Here is a 20,572-nt window from a genome sequence, read left to right on the forward strand (position 1 = left end):
CAAATCGACCTCTACGCTCTATGCACTTGTGTAGACCTGATTGGATTTGACAGGTGTAAGCAATATCGTAATATCGTAACCTTGCCCTCTGATAAGTGGAAGCTAGGTGGACGTTTCACAATATTGCTTATACTAATCAAATTATCTAAGATCTCCACAAGTGCATAGGGCATAGGGCTCCACAAGTGCATAGGGCTAGAGTGTAGGGCTTAGGGCTAGATTTGGGATTGAGCCCTATTGAATATTAGCTACTTTTAAACATCCCTTCCTCCTCGGATTTCCCACCACTTTTGGCACCGATATGTACAGATACATATGTACATTTTCTGATGACTCTTCAACATGTTCTCCTGTTCAATTTGTGAAGTGACTTGCTCTCAGTCGCCATCTTACCTGGAAGTTCATGATCTTGGCATAGGTCTCCGAGATGGACTCTGCGTAGAAGGGTGTGGTCCCCTGCAGCATCTCGTAGGCACAGACCCCCAGGGCCCACCAGTCACACTCAGGGCCATAGCCTCCCCCTCCCTCCACCGCACGCAGGATCTCTGGGGACAGGTAGTCGGGTGTGCCTACTGCCAAGGACGAGTGCACCTGCAAATGCACAGTGACATGTCAACACACACAAATGCATTGACAAAAGTAGGATTCTATCCTTGGGATGCAATACGTTCACATTATAGAAGAGAGAAACCTTCCCTCACAGAAAGTAGTAGTTCTAACTCATTAGTAGCAACAGAAGTCACACACTGTCACACTATAACACACAGAGGAGTACACCTTTGTGTCACCGAGGTGGTTTAGTGAGTAAGTAAACTCTACCTGAGCCCTAAAGACTTGCGTTAGCTCCCTGAGCCTTGGCTTTAGCTCAGAGGGCTAACACAGCCTTCCCATTGGACACAAACTGGTTGAATAAACATTGTTTCTATGTGGTTTGTTAACGTATTGTGACGTAGATTCTACGTGGAAAATATATTTGATTTGAAAAAATATATTTGAGAATGGAATTTCAACCACAGAATTATGTCCAAATAGACAAACCTTGTATAAAATGTTGAATTTTTACATTCAAAACATTGTCAGATCTTCAACGTTTTAGCCACCGTTAGAAAAAAAACTATAGGCTGGGCAATACCTCCTCCTGGAGAATTGATCTACACTATATATACAAATGTATGTGGACACCCCTTCAAATTCATGGATTTGGCTATTTCACGTGTAAAAAATCTAGCACACAGCCATGCAATCTCCATAGACAAACATTGGCAGTAGAATGGCCTTACTGTAGAGCTCAGTGACTTTCAACATGCACCGTTCTATCATAGAATGCCACATTTCCAACAAGTCAGTTCGTCAAATTTCTGCCCTGCTAGAGCTGCCCCGATCAACTGTAAGTGCTGTTATTGTGAAGTGGAAACGTCTAGAAGCAATAACGGCTCAACCGTGAAGTGGTAGGCAACACAAGCTAAAACGTATCTATACTGGATAATGCTAGCATGGCAGGCTAGCTAGCTACAGGCTAGCTAACGTTAGCTTACAAGTCAGATTTGAAAGTTAGTTTGTAGCTCATAAAAGTATTCTGTATTGTCTAGGGCAAACCTAAATAATGGATGCGGATACTGTATGGTGGTACCTAACTCATGTCTAAGTCTGACTAATACAGTGAACTAGGAGCAACAAAACGAACCGTAACCGTGTCACCGGCCTGAATATAATCCAATCTGGAGCTACAGTCAGTGTACAACGTAAAGAAAAMAATTAGCTTGACCAGAGTTACTGCATTGATGGCACAGACAGCTTCATCAACAACGGTTATGTGAAAAGTTTGACGAAAAAATTAACTAGTAGGTTCCTTAACCAGCCAAGCAGATACAAGTACTACCCAAAATGACGTTAGAAATATGTCTTTTAGAAGTTATTTTCCAGACGTCGACATCAAGTACACTTCAGGTGCTGAATGAACATTTAGAAGACGTCTTTTCCTGACGTTGAAAATACACTACCATTAAAAAGTTTGGGGTCACCATCTTACCCAAAGCCCTGAGAGATGGTATTACATTCTCTTGGTTCAACAAAGGAATTAAACCATTTGTCAATCTCTACAGAGAAGGTGAACTACTATCCTTTCAACAACTGGCATCTCATTTTCAGTTACCTCAAACACATTTCTTCAAGTACCTACAGGCATTACATTACCACTCAGCAGGGAGGTAAGATTCAGCCCATGAGTAAACCTAAAACTGATAAACTTTTGCTGGAAAGGAAATGGGTAAAAAGTTTCATTTCCTAGGTGTACTCTGGTCTTCAAGCTCTGTTGGGGGAACGATGAACCTCTGAAATCATGCATAAAGTGGCATGATGACCTTGTTCTCATTTTTAAGGATGAGAAATGGGGAACGCTCTTTTTAGATGCTCAGCGTCTTTCATTTAACACAAGGCACAAGTTGATGCAATTCAATATTTTACATAGGGTCTACTGCACACCAGAGAGACTGTACAAGATCAATTCTAAATATTCAACATTTTGCCCAAGGTGTAAAACGGGAGTGGGCACACTTATGCATATGTTTTTGTCCTGCCCTGAACTAAGCAATTATTGGAAAGACATTATTCAGATCTTATCACAGTCACTAATATGACGGTACCACTAGATCCTTCCCTTATTCTTCTCGGAGATGATTCTGTTCTACCAGTTAATATTTGTAGCAAAACTAGATTCATTAAATTGGCAGTCATTGCAGCCAATAAATGCACAGCTATAATATGGAAGAGTGAGACTCCGCCAAGCGGAGTGTCAAAAAAAAGAAAAAAAGTTTGGGGTCACTTAGAAATGTCTTTGTTTTGAAAGAAAAGCACATTTTTTGTCCATTAAAATAACATAAAATTGATCAGAAATACAGTGTAGACATTGTTAATGTTAAGGCCCATTATCAGCAACCATCACTCCTGTGTTCCAATGGCACGTTGTGTTAGCTATTCCAAGTTTATAATTTTAAAAGGCTAATTGATTATTAGAAAACCCTTTTGCAATTATGTTAGCACAGCTGAAAACTGTTGTGCTGATTAAAGAATCAATAAAACTGTCCTTCTTTAGACTAGTTGAGTATCTGGAGCATCAGCATTTGTGGGTTCGATTACAGGCTCAAAATGGCCAGAAACAAAGAACTATCTTCTGAAACTCGTCAATTTATTCTTGTTCTGAGAAATGAAGGCTATTCCATGCAAGAAATTGCCAAGAAACTGAAGATCTCATACAACGCTATGTACTACTCCCCTCACAGTACAGCGCAAACTGGCTCTAACCAGAATAGAAAGAGGAGTGGCTAGGGCCCGGTGCACAACTGAGCAAGAGGACAAGTACATTAGAGTGTCTAGTTTGAGAAACAGTCCTCAACTGGAAGCTTCATTAAATAGTACCCGCAAAACACGTCTCAATGTCAACAGTGAAGAGGCGACTCCTCTGGCTTTCTAGGCAGAGTTCCAAGTGTCTATGTTCTTTTGCCATCTTAATATTTTATTTTTATTGGCCAGTCTGAGATATGGCATTTTCTTTGCAACTCTGCCTAGAAGGCCATCATCCCGGAGGCGCCTCTTCACTGTTGACATTGAGAATTTTGGGGGTCATTGATTCTATGGCCAAATTTAAACTGCTACATTCTCATTTACGTAAGTATTATATCACCATTTTTCACACCTCTTAATAAGAAAGAGGAGACAACTGAAGATTGCAACTAAATATGTATTATTACTCCCGTCTATCACATGCACTTAACTGGCAGTGATGATGTTCAAAGTACTCCAACATACAGAATAAACCAACAGACCACTTCAGCTACAATAACATTCTAAGTGATGGTTACAGATGCTTTTTTTTCTTGCTATGACTGTGATATCTTGTTGTTTATCTACCTTATTTGAATGCACTGAGTGTAAGTCACTCTGGATAAGAGCTTCTGCTGAATGACCCCAAAAAATCTTGGTCAACCGAGAGTCATCTGTTCTTTCGACAAATCGATTGGTTGAAATGTTTAAATGTGTGTTTTTCTATAATAGAAACACCCTATGTTTGAATAAAATCAACTATATGTAGCGTACTGAGCTTGTCTGATGATTTAAGCACTGATATTAAAAATGACTAAAGAGGGAGACAGATATTAATATATCCTAACCAGAAGAATAAAACCTGTTCCAACCCACCTCCTCCCACTTTCGCAGATTCCGACATTAGGCTCCTAAAATTTGCCGGTAATAGGCTACACCTGCTGTAAGCAAGCTTTTCCATTTGGAGTGCCAAGTTATCATACCATTTCTACTGATCTGCATGCCAGTTATGATTTTCATATGCACATTTTTGTGGAACAGTTTCATTTCATTTATAATAAAGTCTTCATATCTCAAAATCAATGTAATGTGGTTTAACAAAATGCTATCTAAATGAAAATGAGACACATCTAAAAGTAACTTCTATTGCAATTGCCAATATTTAAAAATAGCCTTCATAAACCAACAAATAAAAACATTGCAGCCTGCAGGTAGAAAATGTCCTGATGAAAATAAATATCCTATGAATCACATTGGCTATGCATGGCCAGTCTGCAAGGAACTTAAAACATGATATCAACTATGAACTTGGTCCAGCCTGATCGTGCTAGCAAACTTGCAACATTGTATAAAATATTCTGGGCCCTCAGAGTGTCCTGCACCAGTGAGCTCCAGACAGACAGAGACAGCTGTAGGATATTTGCGCAAGGGATAAGAAGTAATCAGGTAGGCCTATTTTATGGCGTTTCCACCGGATCAGAGCATTACATGCTGAGTGGTTATCGAACGGGAGAGAGCTAAGTAGGGGGACTATTTTCATTCTCAATGGATGTAAAAACAGACTTTGTTTACTTGCTGTTTGAGGCGAAGAAAAAATTACTTTGAGAAGATTTTTTCGATTGTGTTATTGACTGTACGTTTGTTTATGTGTAACTCTGTGTTGTTGTTTTTGTAGCACTGCTTTGCTTTATCTTGGCCAGGTCGCAGTTGTAAATGAYAACTTGTTCTCAACTGGCCTKCCTGGTTAAATAAAGGTGAAATAAAAAATAAAAAACACAGTGATGGTGAGTCAAGACAATCAGAAATAGTATCAGATCCCCAAATGGGCACATTTATAGGCCTACATCTACGCGCAGGCCAGGTAGACTAGGCCTACTTCTATACCTAATCAGAGTATTCTACTGTGCTCTCCTGTACTAAGCTGTACTGTGCTGTCCAAACTTGTGAACATAGATGTCCCAGACCAGACCAAATCTGAACCAATTATAGACATCTATTTTTGAGCTGAATCAAGGACGGTCTGCGTCCCCTGATGTGAAATGCTTAGTGGGTAGAATCATTTTGGTTGTGAAAGAGTTGTCCTTTCTTTATAGTAAAATGCAATTTACCACTTGGCTGTCTATTGTATCCCCCTGTCACAGGACCTCTCAGTCAACACCACCTCATAAGATGAGAAAGTCAATTGTTTATGAGGATTGCCTGCTGCAGTTGTTTGAGAGATGTCAATTTTGCAGCCGAACATACAACATAGACAAGACCAGCAAGGGACCCTCAGCATCATGCAGACATGTCCTCGCTGTGAGCAGGGCAGACACTTGAATCAAGTTGGTGACATTTGACTTGGTCAAAGGTCAAAATAGTTTCGAGATTTGTCRCAATTCACCTTCATGACTCAGCCTGGTGAACCAGCCCGATTGCTGCGTTTACCATTCTATTTCACATGATATCTGAGGTGAAATAGAAAGGTGAGCGCAGCAATCAGGTTGGTTCCACCATTTTAATCATAACCACCATTGATAATGTAATCAGTGTTTGTGTGACCGAGCAGTATCTTTAATCTAGGGCTCCCGGGTGGCGCAGCGGTCTAAGGCACTGCATCTCAGTGCTTGAGGRGTCACTACAGACACCCTGGTTTGATTCAAGGCTGTATCACAACCGGCTGTGATTTGGYYGTCCCATAGGGCGGCGTACAATTGGCCCAGCGTCGCTTTGGTTTGGCAGGTGTAGGCCATCATTGTAAATAAGAATTTGCCTAGTTAAATGAAGGTTACATTTTTGTTAAATTAAAATAATGAGGGGCCAGGAGCTGATCTGAGCTGGCATGCCCATTAATGGGGCACTAGCAAAGACCTTACCTTCAGCCTCACCTCCTGCCTGCTCACTAAAGGTGATCGATGGTGAGAACAGAATTAGGTTTGTTTAGACTGACCTGTTCAAACTTCAACATAGTATATGTTTTTCAGATTTCACCTATCCTGACTGCCATCGGTAATAGAACAGTGACTGTGTATGTGTTCATAGATGCATCTATTAGCTAGTACTTGGAGACTTGCACGATGATGTGATGGAGTCCTGACCAACCGACAGGCTTGATACTGACGTCTCTGAATGGAGAGAGACCTGGCACTCAACACATTCACAATGTGGGACTAAAGGTGATTACTAATAATACAGCACAGCAGAAATGTCCAGTATTTGCAACATCCTTTCCGTCACATGAGTTGACGCCGGAGAGACGAAGCAGGTACGGGGAGTCAAACATTTAATATATAACGGACATGGAACGAGACAGGAACAGCGTCAGCATAAAAGAAAACAAAGACAAGAACAATCAATGTAGAAGAAGGGAACAGAGCTGGGGAACTGACAAATATAGAGGAGGTAATAACAGGTGATGAGTGAGTCCAGGTGAGTCCAATATCGCTGATGCGCGTGACGAGGGAAGGCAGGTGTGCGTAATGGATGATAGGAGTGCGTGATGCAGGGCTGCCTGGTGCCCTCAAGCGCCAGGGGGGGAGAGGGAGCAGACGTGACACTTTCATTCCATGTGTCACTGACGAACTCTGCCTCTACTCTGACTATTTCTACAGATGGAGAGGACTGTAGATGCTTTTGCCAGATGCCAGCTTTGGCTGTTTGATGGGGAAACCATAATTGGGTAGGTTTTATCTGACCTGTTCAAACTTCAACATAATACCTGTTTGTGTGTCAGATATGACCAATCCTAACTGTAATTGGTAATAGAAAAGTGATTATATGTGTATGTGTTCACAGACACATTTATGGAGCCAACAAATGGAGACTTGCAAGATGTCCAGGCTGACAGACGGGCTTGATACTGATGTCTCAAAATGGAGAGAGACCTGGCACTTACTAGACACAACTTTTACTTGTATTCTTTTTTTATTATTGAATTGAATGGTATCAGTCAATATGGAGAGGGAGAAACCCTGTGTATTCTGCACCGGGATCAGGAAAATCCTGTTGCATATGGGACACCACACAGGAAGGTATGACCGCTCTGACATGTTTGCCAAGGTAACCACATTGTCACAAGACAAGATGGCGATAGGCACAGTATCTGTATCTATACCATAGTACCATGTTATTTAACACATCCACGGTCACATTTTGAGGTTCCTGTAACTATAATTGTCTTCTTATGTAATCATATAAAGCGTGCATGTTCTAGATAGCATGCATAGGTCGTTGCAGGTCTGTAGAGATCTTCACAATTGCTGTAATAATCTGCACAGAATCTCAAACGGCATTGATCGCTGGCATTGATCGTGCACTTTTAATGTAATCTCAACTGCAATCCAGGTCATTTTGGTTCTGCTATTAAATGAAGCACAGTGACAACACAATCTGTTGTATAAATAAACAATTTGATATCGTATTTCTATTTGAACGTTGCTGTGCTTTCAAATAGGTAAAAGCGCAGTGATAAACATTTGGGTGACAACTGCACCAAAAATGTGACATTGTTTTTCCAATGGAATTAGGTTGTGCTTTTAGATGGTTGAAAGCATAGTGATAACGCATTTGAGATTCAACAAACTATTAGTTGTCTTTTTGAGTGGGTGAATATCGGTTGTAATCTCATTAATCAACGTCTCAACGAAATGCCCAATTATCCACATTGAAATGATGTGGTGTGCCCAGTGGGTTGTGACAGTAGACCCAGGTTCGATACCCAGTCTGTAACTTTTGCACAGCAATATTGTTAACAGTGGAGTGAATTGTGAGTGTTTTGCAGCCCTTTGGGGCCTCTCACCATGCCGTCCTCCTGGACCCTCAGACAGGAACCAAAGTCCCCCAGCCTGATGTGGCCCTCTGCCGTCAGCAGGATGTTGTCAGGTTTGATGTCCCTGCAGAAGGGAGAGTAAAAGATGCCAATCTGTCTATGTGCTTTCAAAGGTCTTCCCGTTCCCAGGCCATCTATATGGGATTGCATAACTAATGTTGCCATGGTTCTTGGAATCCTGCACTCATTTGAGGTGCATMGACCAAAAATAAACCATTAGATGCAGTACACGGTCCACACTCAAAAAATMGAGTTTTCAAGTTATTGTATGCTGATATATTCATCCATTCTAGAGTCAACAATGTTCTCTGAACTTCCCTTGTAGGTGTTCCGAAGTAAGGAACAATTGTCCCAGTCGGTATTAAATGGACGTACGGCCCCGCCCACCRGTGGGGAAAACAACCMGTGGTTGCCTTGTTTACCCCATTGTCTCACAACAAAAAATGTAACCTTTTTTCAAACACCATTTTCTTGTTCTCTGCTTTTTTGAAGTCAATTACAAAACTACATTTAAGAAAAGTACACAAGAAAATAATAATGACTATAATGCTTCGAGTAGTAAGTGGAGTTACAAACATACTATATTACACAAGTTAAATGTCTTACCTGTGATACAATGTTTTCCACACATATAGCTACGTCTAGCCTACTTGAAAACCGGGTCCCCACAATTTCCCACTCTTGCGCACTGAATACCCTGAAGCCACAAGGTTCTATTTCCCTACGTGGGAGTTTTGCGAAATAATGATTGTTTTCCCCAATTTGTGTGCGTGGTCAAGAGGAATTCCTTGTTATGACATGAATACCAAACTCGGAGTATGTTCCCTGTTTTCTGAGTGTTCTGCGAACATTCCTTCCAGAAACATGACTGTTTTCAGAACTTTAGGGGGTCATTCTAGGAACACCAATTTATTTTGCTGGAAGGACGTCGTCTTTCCGGGTGTATCTGACTAACTAACCTGTGCACATAGCCCATCCTGTGGATGGAGTCAATGGCCAAGACCATCTCAGCCAGGTAGAACTGCGCCATGTCCTCAGGGATACGGTCGCCAAACTTACTGAGCAGGGTCAACAGGTCACCACCCACGTAGTAGTCCATCACCAGGTACTGAGAGGGAGAGAGAGATATTGTGAAAGGGGAGAGATTGTTGGTGATCCATTTTTCCTTGGTGTATTTTGAGGGAAAGAAACTGAGGGCAGCTACATTTACACTGAAAAGACAGTACAGCTTCAGTCGAAGTACACAGGGGGTTTCCCTGAAATGACACTGATGAACAGAACAGACAAGAATCTGCCACGGAAACACACAAGGTAGACTGTGTCAGACTAGAAGGTCGAAGTGACCCTCATAACTGAGAGTTTGTTACTGATACCCACCAGGTAATTGTCATCCTGGAAGGCGTAGTGCAGCTCGGTGATCCAACGTCGATCACCCTTCAGCAGAACCTCTCTCTCCTCTTGGTAACACGCTGTCTACAGGACGTACAGACAGACACACACAAACGCAACACAGAAAGAAGGATGARGTCACGTGTTGTTTTACAGTAGAAGCCAGAAGCAACAAAGGAAGGAAGTCGGTGCTGACACAAAATGTGTCCGTTGTGTGAGTAGTGAGAATACAGTATACTCAAACGTTCCTGTGTGTATGTGTGTTTATATTTACCTCTCCTCGCTTCAGCATGTCCCACTTATTCATAATCTTCAGGGCGTACACTTGTTGTGTGCTACGCATCCTCGCTACAGCCACCTATAAATACAGCACCACAAACATGTCACCACGGAGACAAGATTCAATTGTCCAATGTGCACCTTGTGCGGTGTCCTCTCACCTCACTGAAGGTCCCTCGACCAATCACCTTCAAGATGTGGAAGTCATCCCTCTTGATGCGCGTCTTCTTCACCTGCCTCACCAGGGGCTCCACTGTGATTAGAGGATAGAGAGTTGTTATTGGACAAGAAAGGAAAGAGGGTGCTGGAGAAAAAGAATGGCATGCTAATCAGGGCCAGCATTTTTTATTGATGGTGTTTTGTATGGAGAAAATGTTTTATACATCACATGTCCTTCAAAAGCAAGCATGACACACACACTGTTAACAAGAAGGCATCTGGGCATGCTGGCAAGAACCGTCCGTTTCCTTTTACCTTTCATACAAACACTCCTAAGTGTCATGGGTCAACCAGCCTCCCATGAAATACAACATAGAGACAGCCTACACATGTATTTCTGTGACTCAGTTGGTAGTGCATGGAGCATGTAATGCCAGAATTGTGGGTTTAATTCCTGCTGGGGCCACCATCCGAAAAATGTATGCACTTATGACGGTAACAAGCACCCACTTCCCCTTTAAGACACTGGTGGTCTGAAATAGTCTAAGTGTGTGTCTAAGAATAGCCACCACCGTTTAATACTTTTTTAAGGCAAGTATTTCAGCCCCTTCATTTTTCTTTTTTTTCTCCCAAGCCTTCTTGTGTGGGGAGGAATGCGTGCAAGACCAAGGCAACATTGTAAACCCTTTTAGTGGGGAGAGAGAGAGAGAATGTAACGGCTTTCGTCTTCCTCCTCGACTGAGGAGGAGAAATTAGAAGGATCGGAGGACCAATGTGCAGCGTGGTAATTGTTCATCTTGATTTAATAAAAGTGAACACTCAAAATACAAAAAACAACAAATGTGAAAAAACCGAAACAGTTATGTCTGGTGCAGACACACGAAGACTGAAGACAACCACCCACAAAACCCAACACAAAACAGGCTACCTAAATATGGTTCCCAATCAGGGACAACGATTGACAGCTGCCTCTGATTGAGAACCATATCAGGCCAAACACAGAAATAGCAAAACATAGAAATACACACATAGYCTGCCCARCCCAACTCACGCCCTGACCATACTAAATAAAGACAAAACAAAGGAAATAAAGGTCAGAACGTGCAGACCAGACCTACTCAGCCTTTCAGGCTTCTTGTGGAAACAACATAATCCTGCAGAGTCCTATTGCTTCCTTGATTGGATCCCAAATGGCACCCTATTSCCTATACAGTGCCTTYGGAAAGTATTCAGACCTCCTGAGTTTTGTGATGTTACAGCCTTATTCTAAAATGGATTTAAAAAATCTCAACAATCTACAGACAATACRCCACAAAGGACTACGATTGAATCGTACTACACCGGCTCTGATGCTCATCGGATGTGGCAGGTCTTGCAAACTAATATGGCCTACAAAGGGAAACCCCGCCGCAAGCTATCCAGTGACGCGAGTCTACCAGACAAGCTATATTTATTTTATGCTCGCTTCTAGGCAAGCAACACTGAAGCATGCGTGAGAGCACCAGCTGTTCCGGACGACTGTATGATCACGCTCTCCGTAGCCGATGCGAGCAAGACCATTAAACAGGTCAACATTCACAAGGCCGCGGGGCCAGACGGATTACCAGGACGTGTACTCAGAGCATGCGTGGACCAACTGGCAAGTGTCTTCACTGCCATTTTCAACCTCTCCCTGAACGAGTCTGTAATACCTACATGTTTTATGCAGAACACCATAGTCTCTGTGCCCAAGAAAGTMAAGGTAACCTGCCTAAATGACTACCGCCCCATAGCACTCACGTCGGTAGCCATTAAATGCTTTGAAAGGCTGGTCATGACTTACATCAACACCATCATCCCGGAAACCCTAGACCCACTCCAATGTGCATACCTCCCCAACAGATCCACAGATGACACAATCTCAATCGCATTCCACACTGCCCTTTCCCACCTGGACAAAAGGAACACCTATGTGAGAATGCTGTTCATTTACTACAGCTCAGCGTTCAACACCATAGAGCGCACAAAGCTCATCACTAAGCTAAGGACGTGGGACTAAACACCTCCCTCTGCAACTGGATCCTGGACTTCCTGATGGGCCACCCCTAGGTAGTAAGGGTAGGCAACAACACATCCGCCATGCTGATCCTCAACACTGGAGCCCCTCAGGGGTGCCTGCTCAGTCCCCTCCTGTACTCCCTGTTCACCCATGACTGCATGGCCAGGCACGACTCCAACACCATCATTAAGTTTGCAGACGACACAACAGTGGTAGGCCTGATCACCAACAACGATGWGACAGCCTATAGGGTGTAGGTCAGACACCTGGCCGTGTGGTGCAAGGACAACAACCTCTCCCTCAACGTGATCAAGACAAAAGGAGGTGATTGTGGACTACAGGAAAAGGAGGACCGAGCACGCCCCCATTCTCATCAACGGGGCTGTAGTTAAGCAGGTTGAGAGCTTCAAGTTCCTTGGCGTCCACATCACCAACAAACTAACATGGGCCAAGCACACCAAGACAGTAGTGAAGAGGGCACGACAAAACCTATTCCCCCTCAGAAGACTGTAAAGATTTGACATGTGTCCTCATCCTCAAAAGGTTTTACAGCTACACCAGTACATCACCGGGGCCAAGCTTCCTGCCATCCAGGACCTCTATACCAGGCGGTGTCAGAGGAAGGCCAAAGACTCCAGTCTTGTCAAAGACTCCAGTCACCCTAGTCATAAACTGTTCTCTCTGCTACCGCASGGCAAGCGGTACCGAAGCGCCAAGTCTAAGTCCAAGAGGCTTCTAAACAGCTTCTACCCCCAAGCCATAAGACTCCTGAACATCTAAACAAATGGCTACCCAGACTATTTGCATTGACCCCCCCCATATTCTACACTGCTGCTACTCTCTGTTATTATCTATGCATAGTCACTTTAATAACTCTACCTACATGTACGTATTACCTGAATTATTTAGACACCGGTGCCCTCGCACATTGACTCTGTACCAGTACCCCCGTAAGCATTTCACTGTAAGGTTGTATTCGGCGCATGTGACAAATACAATTTGATTTGATTTCAATTTTGATTTGATTTGATGTAGTCCTATTTTTTACTTTGATATTTTTGTTGAAAAGGAGACTTGAAATCAYCATATTAATGATTAACTTGAAGATTAKATTTGAAATCAACCAACCCTTAAAACCATAGGCCTATATGTATTGCCTATTTTAGTCAAACTTTGGCTTGAATTGAAACAATAGCTGTTGATGACTTTGCAAACGCTATATAGGCCTAAATAGTCAAATTTATGATATATGACTTATAAAGTATGGTTACGTTTAATTTGTATCTGTTAAACCTACCCTTTGGGGGAAAAAATTATAGCAACAGTGACTATATTTACTTATTAAAGCTGCAACATAACTTTTTGGGCGACCTGACCAAATACACATGAGAGTTATAGATCTGATACTCGCATTGTAAGCAGGTCTAAGAAGTGGTAGATATGTTCTATGTGCGCTATTTCTATGCTTCCTGGCGGCCCGCGGGTGGTTTTATTTGGCACCCCAAGTTTTCTGAACAAAAACATTTTGTTATCATTTTTTTGTTATTATAATTATTATCGTTTTTGGGACATAAGACTGTAAAAACAACAGGAAATGAGCTCCAAGTGATTTTAATTTAAGAAATCTGTTCCTAAGTATTCCCACGCATAATAGAGATACACGTGATAGTATACAAATGTAAGCAAGATTTGAAATGGTTATGTTAAAGTCAAACATTATATCTGTTTGGGCTTCTTGCAGTCAATTTGCAGTCTACAAAATATTTGTAATTATAAACTGGGTGGTTCTAGCCCTGAATGCTGACCATCTGCTCGAGATAAAATTGGGTTATTGATCCCTGCTCCATGAGGTGCTGCCCAGCCAATAGTTTTTTTTCTCTTCTGATAGTGGATATAGTGTTAAAGATCTGACATTGTTTCAGAGGTACAAATAAAACAAATTTTTACAAGGTTTTTCTATGTTGAGAATTCATTATAATGATGACATAATCCTGTGGTTGAAATTCCACCCTCAAAACAAAGGTTTACATGGATTACTATGCGAAACTGACCCTACGCATACCGCAAAAAACAACAGTAAACGGGATAAGGTTTACTGTTGCCACAGTATCCCCTCTAAGATCAGCATATCCCAGGAATCCTATTCGGGTTATTGTAAACGGGATATAATACCAGGATATTGGTGTGCATGTAAATGTGGTCAATGATAGAGTTTCTAACCTTACTAATAGCCCATAGGGGTTCCAACATCCTGAACCCACCAGCATTTCATTTAGCCAGCCTGGAGTGCCAGATGTGCCGTGTTTGCAAATGTTCCATTGGGCCAGGCAAGCTCATGATTCACAGTGTAGGAACCCACTAGCCTCTAACTACCTCTCAGAGAATGGCTATGGGTGAAGTATACCCTGGATGCTGATCTTGGGTCGGTTTAGCATTTTCTGCAATAATGGTTCAGGTTCAGATTGGTGGAGAGGAAGCTGATCTTAGATCTGTTCCTATGGGAAACTTCACTCTGGAGTGTCAGGGAATGTGTCCCTGTCAGCAGGACATGCTTGGTTTAAAGAGATGATGACTGTAATGCCACAGGAGAGGATATGAGGTCAGAAATCATCTTTCTCGATTTCCACCCATCCTGATCAGCTGTATCCGCCTCCACACACACATACACCAGTGACATGCGGTGAGGTCGGTGGCTGGGTAGGAACTGGCTATTATCAAAGACAGATTTACTCATAATAAACCTTGATGAAACCCAAGTTAACCATACAACCATACAAATTGACAAACAATTCCCAACCAATGTAAATACCAATTTAGCAAAGATACGCAAGCGATAGTCTCTGATGGTGGCATATTTCATATCATCCAACYAAATGACACACTGCTCAACTCAGCTCAGCTGTAGACCGATGTAGCATCCGAAGTTACAACCAATAGTTGGCACTAAAAGACCAATATATGGACATATTTCATCCGAATAGGTGGCAAAGCAAACTCCATTCACAATGGATTTACAATTCTTCCAATGCACTGCACACACAATAATATTATTATGTAAAATGTTATTATACACACATACTGTATAAAATAAATAAGGTTCAAACGAAATGTCCATATCAACAATTAACAGTTCAAAACGTTGCAAAAGTGTCTCATCAAAATGAGATCAAATGCATCGAAGGGATGTTGTCTATTCCCATGTTCATTCAACAGTAGCCTAGGAAAATCCATTTAGGCCTACCTTTACTTGCAAATTAAGTCCATTCATCTGGTCATTCAGGGTGAACCTCTCAGTGATGGCATTGTAGAAGTCATGGACATGGCTCTGTTATTATTTTATTCTGCATGCACACAGCAGGCCTKTGCTTGTTTGGGAGACACATGTCCAGGGCCTCCTTTGGGTCCATTTACACACTGACACTGACACACACACAGGTTGACAGAGAACAGGGCCCTGATGGAAGGTATGGTATGGAGTGGGATGAGATTCTTTCCTCTCCTCTGCCTGCCTGTGTTGTTTACCCCAGTCCTTTACTGGTGGAATTGTGCCAACCCATCCAACTGTCTCATACAGATGTAGGATCTTAATTGTATCATTTGTTGATGAGAATTGTACTGCTATCTTGTAGTGTATTCAATATTTAAAAAGGCTTCTCAAGTTAGTAATTTCCACTTCAACATTTCAGACTTTATTTGCCCTAATTGAAAATGTATCAACCCCTGAAAAAAAGTACATGAAATATAATACACATAATAATTCATATTTCCTGTTGCTGCAGGATTATATTCCTGCTGTAGCAAACTTGCTCAAATTGGCTCAAAGATCCTACATCTGTAAATGTAAATGTCTTTCCTCCAGGGAGATGGACAGAGACAGGAAAAGAGAGAGAGAGACAGGGAGCTGAAAAGCGAGGGACAGAGAGAGAAAGAAAAAAACAATGATAAAGAGAGTCAGAGAGAGAAAATGAGGGAAATAGAGCGTGTGAGGGAGGAGGAGTGTAAGTCATACCTGTTGCTATGTTTTTGTGTACGTGTTTTGGAAATAAAGAGTCTTAATAACTTAAAATAATTGGAGGAGCTGACTTGATAAGGTTGAGTGACATATGGGTAAGTCAGGTGACTTTTTACAGCATCTACACAGCATACGTGACTTTTTACAGCATCTACGCAACCCCTCCTCTATTTGGCACCATAAAACACAGATCCGGATTTGTTGGTAGATAACATAATAACCCAAAAGAATGATGCAAAATACTAATATCATGAAGAGGATAAGGAACTATCCCAAGTTGAAAACTCCTAATGCTCCTCTGTAGCTGCTGACACACAGTCATTCCAAGAGATATAATGTTACATGATTCATGTAATACACATGCAGGCAACTATGACATTGCATTCTCAAAGCGTGAGCAATGATGGTATATGTTTCTCCCCTTGTTGCATGCAGTGTCTACATTGATAATTCAAAAGAAGGAAAAACCAAGAATAAGTCGTTAAATAAGACACAAAACCCAGATTTAGACACGCATCGCTCTAGTCCACCTGAGCTACATGCCAACACGACCGGCACATGTTGTCAACTACATTTTTCAGGTCCAAAAGTCTGAAAGCTGAAAAGGAGGGTGATTGAGCCACAGCCCGTTCCTGTGCATGTTGACTTTGGCCTTGTCCCCATCGAAAACTCATTCTGTTATGAATGCCATGTAGGGAGTGACCAGACCAGACCAGAACCCAGCCAGAAAGAGAGGGATGGAGAGAGAGAGAGGAGGAGGAAGACAGGAGAAGAGAGAGAGAGAGAGAGAGAGAGAGAGAAGAGAGAGAGAGAGAGGAATCCAAGAGAGGAGAGAGATGGAAGGGAGGAGGAGAGAAGGAGAGAGCAAGGCAGAGAAGAAGAGAGAGAGAGAGAAGAGGAGAGAGGAGAGTGAGATGAGAGAGAGAGAGTAAGAGAGGAGAGAGGAGAAGGACGGAGAGAGAGGAGAGAGGAGAGAGAGAGAGAAGAGAGAGAGATGAGAGAGAAGGAGAAGAGAGAGAGGAGAGGAGAGAGAGAGAGAGAGGGAAGGGCATACCACAAGATCCAGACAGAAAGATGCACAGTGAGAGAAACAAAGAAAGAAAGGCAGACAGACCGACAGACACACACACATGTTATGTTAATCTATCCTCATAGGGACTTAAAATGTATTTCCATTCAAAATCCTAACCCCTAAACCTAACCCTCACCCTTACCATAACCCTAACCTTAACTTGTAACCCTAACCCTAAACCTAACTCCTAAATCCTAACCCTAAACCTAACCCCTTACCCTTACCCTAACCCTAATTCTAACTATAACCCTCATTGTAACCCTAACCATAAACCTAACCCCTAAACTTAAAATAGCCTTTATCCTCTTAGAGATCTGGGAAATGTCCACACGAGGGAGAATTTTCCTTGATTTACTATCTTTGTGGGGACCTTAGGGGATTTTAGATCCCTACAACCAACCAGGGTCTCCTTGACTCTCTGCCTGTTCGACCCTTGCTGACTGTGTTAAGCAAAGATGAACTGAGGTCTAACCCACTCAGCCTACACTAATCCCACGAACCTGCTGCATCACTGGTCAACGTTCCACATCTGACACTCTACAGTACACTCATCCCTGAGCGAGACTGGACACATGCTAAGACCAAAATAGGAACCTCCATCTCTGTGACATATGATATCCCTCGGCCACTGAACTAAATTGCAAAACACAGAAGCAGGAGGACACGAGCAATTGCATGCACACGCACGTACACAACATTTTGTGCACACACACACTCACTCAGTCGCATCACATATTTACGAAGCATTTTGAAATACTGTACACTAAGAGTTTATTCAAAAGAGCACAGGAGAAATTAAGTTCAAGCACAGATCTGACAAGATGTGGATTGGTGATCCTCCTCAGTGAATTTCATTAAAATGTTAATTGTAAAACATTTCAAAAGTTATCCTTTTTAGATAAAACTTTCCTGAATATAATCACATGACACAAAATAACAAATTAAAACACTATTTTGCAAAGAAGGTCTACAGTAGCCTCAACAGCACTCCATGGTGTAGCCGGAGGACAGCGAGCCTCCGTCCTCCTCTGGGTACATTGACTTCAATATAAAATCTAGGAGGCTCGTGGTTCTTACCCCTTTCCATAGACTTACACAGTAATTATGACAACTTCCAGAGGACTTCCTCCAGCATATCAGAGCTCTTGCAGCATGAACTGACATGTTGTCCACCCAATCAAATTAATCTAGTACTGAAAGCATAAGCTACAGCTAGCTAACACTGCAGTACATAAAATGTGGTGAGTAGTTGACTCAAACAGAGAGAAAGACAATAGTTGAACAGTTTTTAACAAATTCATTTCTTCCAAAATGACGGAGAAGCAAGAGAAAAATTGATAGAGAGATTTTGGCATTATTTCGGACTTTCAGTATCACTTACTTAGCTAGCAAATGCAAAAAGCTAGTTTAGCCTAATGAAACACCCTTATGGCTAGGTTGTAGCAACCTCAACCTAGGCTGGGTTGTAGCCACCGCATGATGGGTATAGGGAAAATGTCAGTATCATGTAGTAGCCTGAACCTATCGCTGTTACATTGAACTGGGTGAATGGAATATGAATGAGAGTCATCCAATATGCTGTAATAGAAATAAGGCCAGAGAAAAAAATCTTCCTCCCTCATCTTAAACGGTACTCACCGCCACTGCATTGTACAGTATATACTGGGACATGTGGAACCATTCACCATATATGTTACAGTATACATGTATACACATATTTTTGATTGAAGTATCATGGAATATACAGTCTGGTCCATTAAGGCATCCTTGATAAAAATGAGAAAAAAATACTATAAAATTAAAAATACAAATACTGATCTGTATTGTATGCCCCAAAACAATTTGAACACATTATTTTATACTAATACAATTTTTTTAAAATAAAGAGATTTTGTAATAAAAAACATCGCTAAAAGATAAGGGTCAAAATTATTGCCACCTCTGTTTTCAATATCTTTCAATACCTCACCTTGAAGGGATAACGGAACTGAGCCTTTTTCTAAAATGTTTTATGAGATTGGAGTGCACATTGGGAGGGATCTTAGACCATTCCTCCACAAAGAATCTTTCCAGATCATTGATATCCTCGTCTGGTCTTATGGACTGCCATCTTCAATTCAAACCACAGGTTTTCAACAGGGTTCAAGTCCAGAGACTGATTTTGTGGTCAATTAAAAATGTCAGAATTGGAGGATAAACGATGAAAGGTTGAAAAGAAACGTGTGAAGATGTGAGGAGTTCTTTTCACATAGTCTATGTTTAACAGTGAGGCCAATGTTCCCAATCAAACAGTACTCAGTTTTAGTAGCCTGGGGGGCAGGCAATCAGCAAATAGTCCTGTGATTTCCTGCTGTAAAGTGTGTGTGTGTGCGTGTGTGCATGTTTGTGACTGCTGGTGGGCTTAACAGGCTGACACCAGCTGAAATATCATGGGGGCTCACGAGGGCTGGAAGAAGGTTAACAGAGGGGTGTTGGCTTACATGACCTTGTGTTTTCACTGCAGTCTTTACACTGTAAGGACACTTTATTCTCCTGCCCTTACTAGAACACAACATGACTCAGTGCGCTACTCTGGGGAACACATCACATGCACTCACCACAACCAAGGGTTGACTGCCCTCTATAAACATAGAACTAGTCGTAATGCTGTCCATTTTGAGGGACATTACACTTTCGAATCGAAGTTTGTCCGATGTTTTCAGACTTCTAAAGTAGTCTAATGTCAAGACGGAACCATATCCCACAAAAAGTTACAGATACACAAAGATCATGTCTCCAAAACATGCACATTTTCTGAGGGGTATGATCTTTGTACATTGACCATTCATTCATGATTTTCCGCAGTCATGGTAGCATCCACTTTAATGTAGACATGTTCAGAAACATATTATATTGTTATTTACAATAAAAGTGACTCCAAAATGACACAATACCTTATTTACCATTCATTTCAATTAACGCACAGCATAATCTAAAACACAACCTAAACAAAGTGCATTCAACAAGTTTGTAGAGTCACAAGCTTGATGTAGTCATTGCGTGCGAGGAGTATGAGACCAAACACTAAACTTTTGACTTCATTTAATACACTATAAGTGAATTTGTCCATGCCTCTTATAACACCTTCTAATGGGGGGACTAGATACATAAAGTGCTTTCATTTCTAAACAGTAAAACATATATGTATGATACCCTCAAATAAAATTGACATTCTGTACTGTCACCTCATATAAAACATTTGATCTCAAATCCAAAATGCTGGAGTATTACATTTACAGTTGTAGCTTCACTCTACAAATAAATACGTAGGGGAGTGTAATCGTTTTCATTCAAATACTTTGTGCTTAATTTAGTTTACCCGGGGCAATAGAACCTATGGATAATCCCAAAAGGGCAAACTCGGCCCACCCGGCATGCATGTAAGCAAATTGAAACACAGGCAGGTTTTAAACCAGTGAGTAGCCATGCAAGGTTACATCTGAACAAACACACACACAC

The 20,572-nt window shown here is 41.7% G+C and overlaps 1 protein-coding gene across 2 annotated transcripts in view; it reads right to left on the bottom strand.

Annotated features, from left to right (window-relative positions):
• LOC111979959 (myotonin-protein kinase) overlaps positions 1-20,572 on the bottom strand; it is a 34,446-nt gene that overhangs the window by 13,181 nt on the left and 693 nt on the right. For both annotated transcript variants that reach the window (XM_024010655.3, XM_070449282.1), the window contains exons 2-7: positions 9,955-10,046; positions 9,789-9,872; positions 9,503-9,598; positions 9,085-9,233; positions 8,096-8,189; positions 394-591 (exon numbers count right to left, since the gene is read on the bottom strand). In XM_024010655.3, coding sequence (XP_023866423.1) covers positions 394-591; positions 8,096-8,189; positions 9,085-9,233; positions 9,503-9,598; positions 9,789-9,872; positions 9,955-10,046 — 713 coding nt within the window. The remainder of the gene's footprint in view (positions 1-393; positions 592-8,095; positions 8,190-9,084; positions 9,234-9,502; positions 9,599-9,788; positions 9,873-9,954; positions 10,047-20,572) is intronic.

This window comes from Salvelinus sp. IW2-2015, linkage group LG20 (genome assembly GCF_002910315.2).
Source record: "Salvelinus sp. IW2-2015 linkage group LG20, ASM291031v2, whole genome shotgun sequence".
Taxonomy (NCBI): Eukaryota; Metazoa; Chordata; class Actinopteri; order Salmoniformes; family Salmonidae; genus Salvelinus; species Salvelinus sp. IW2-2015.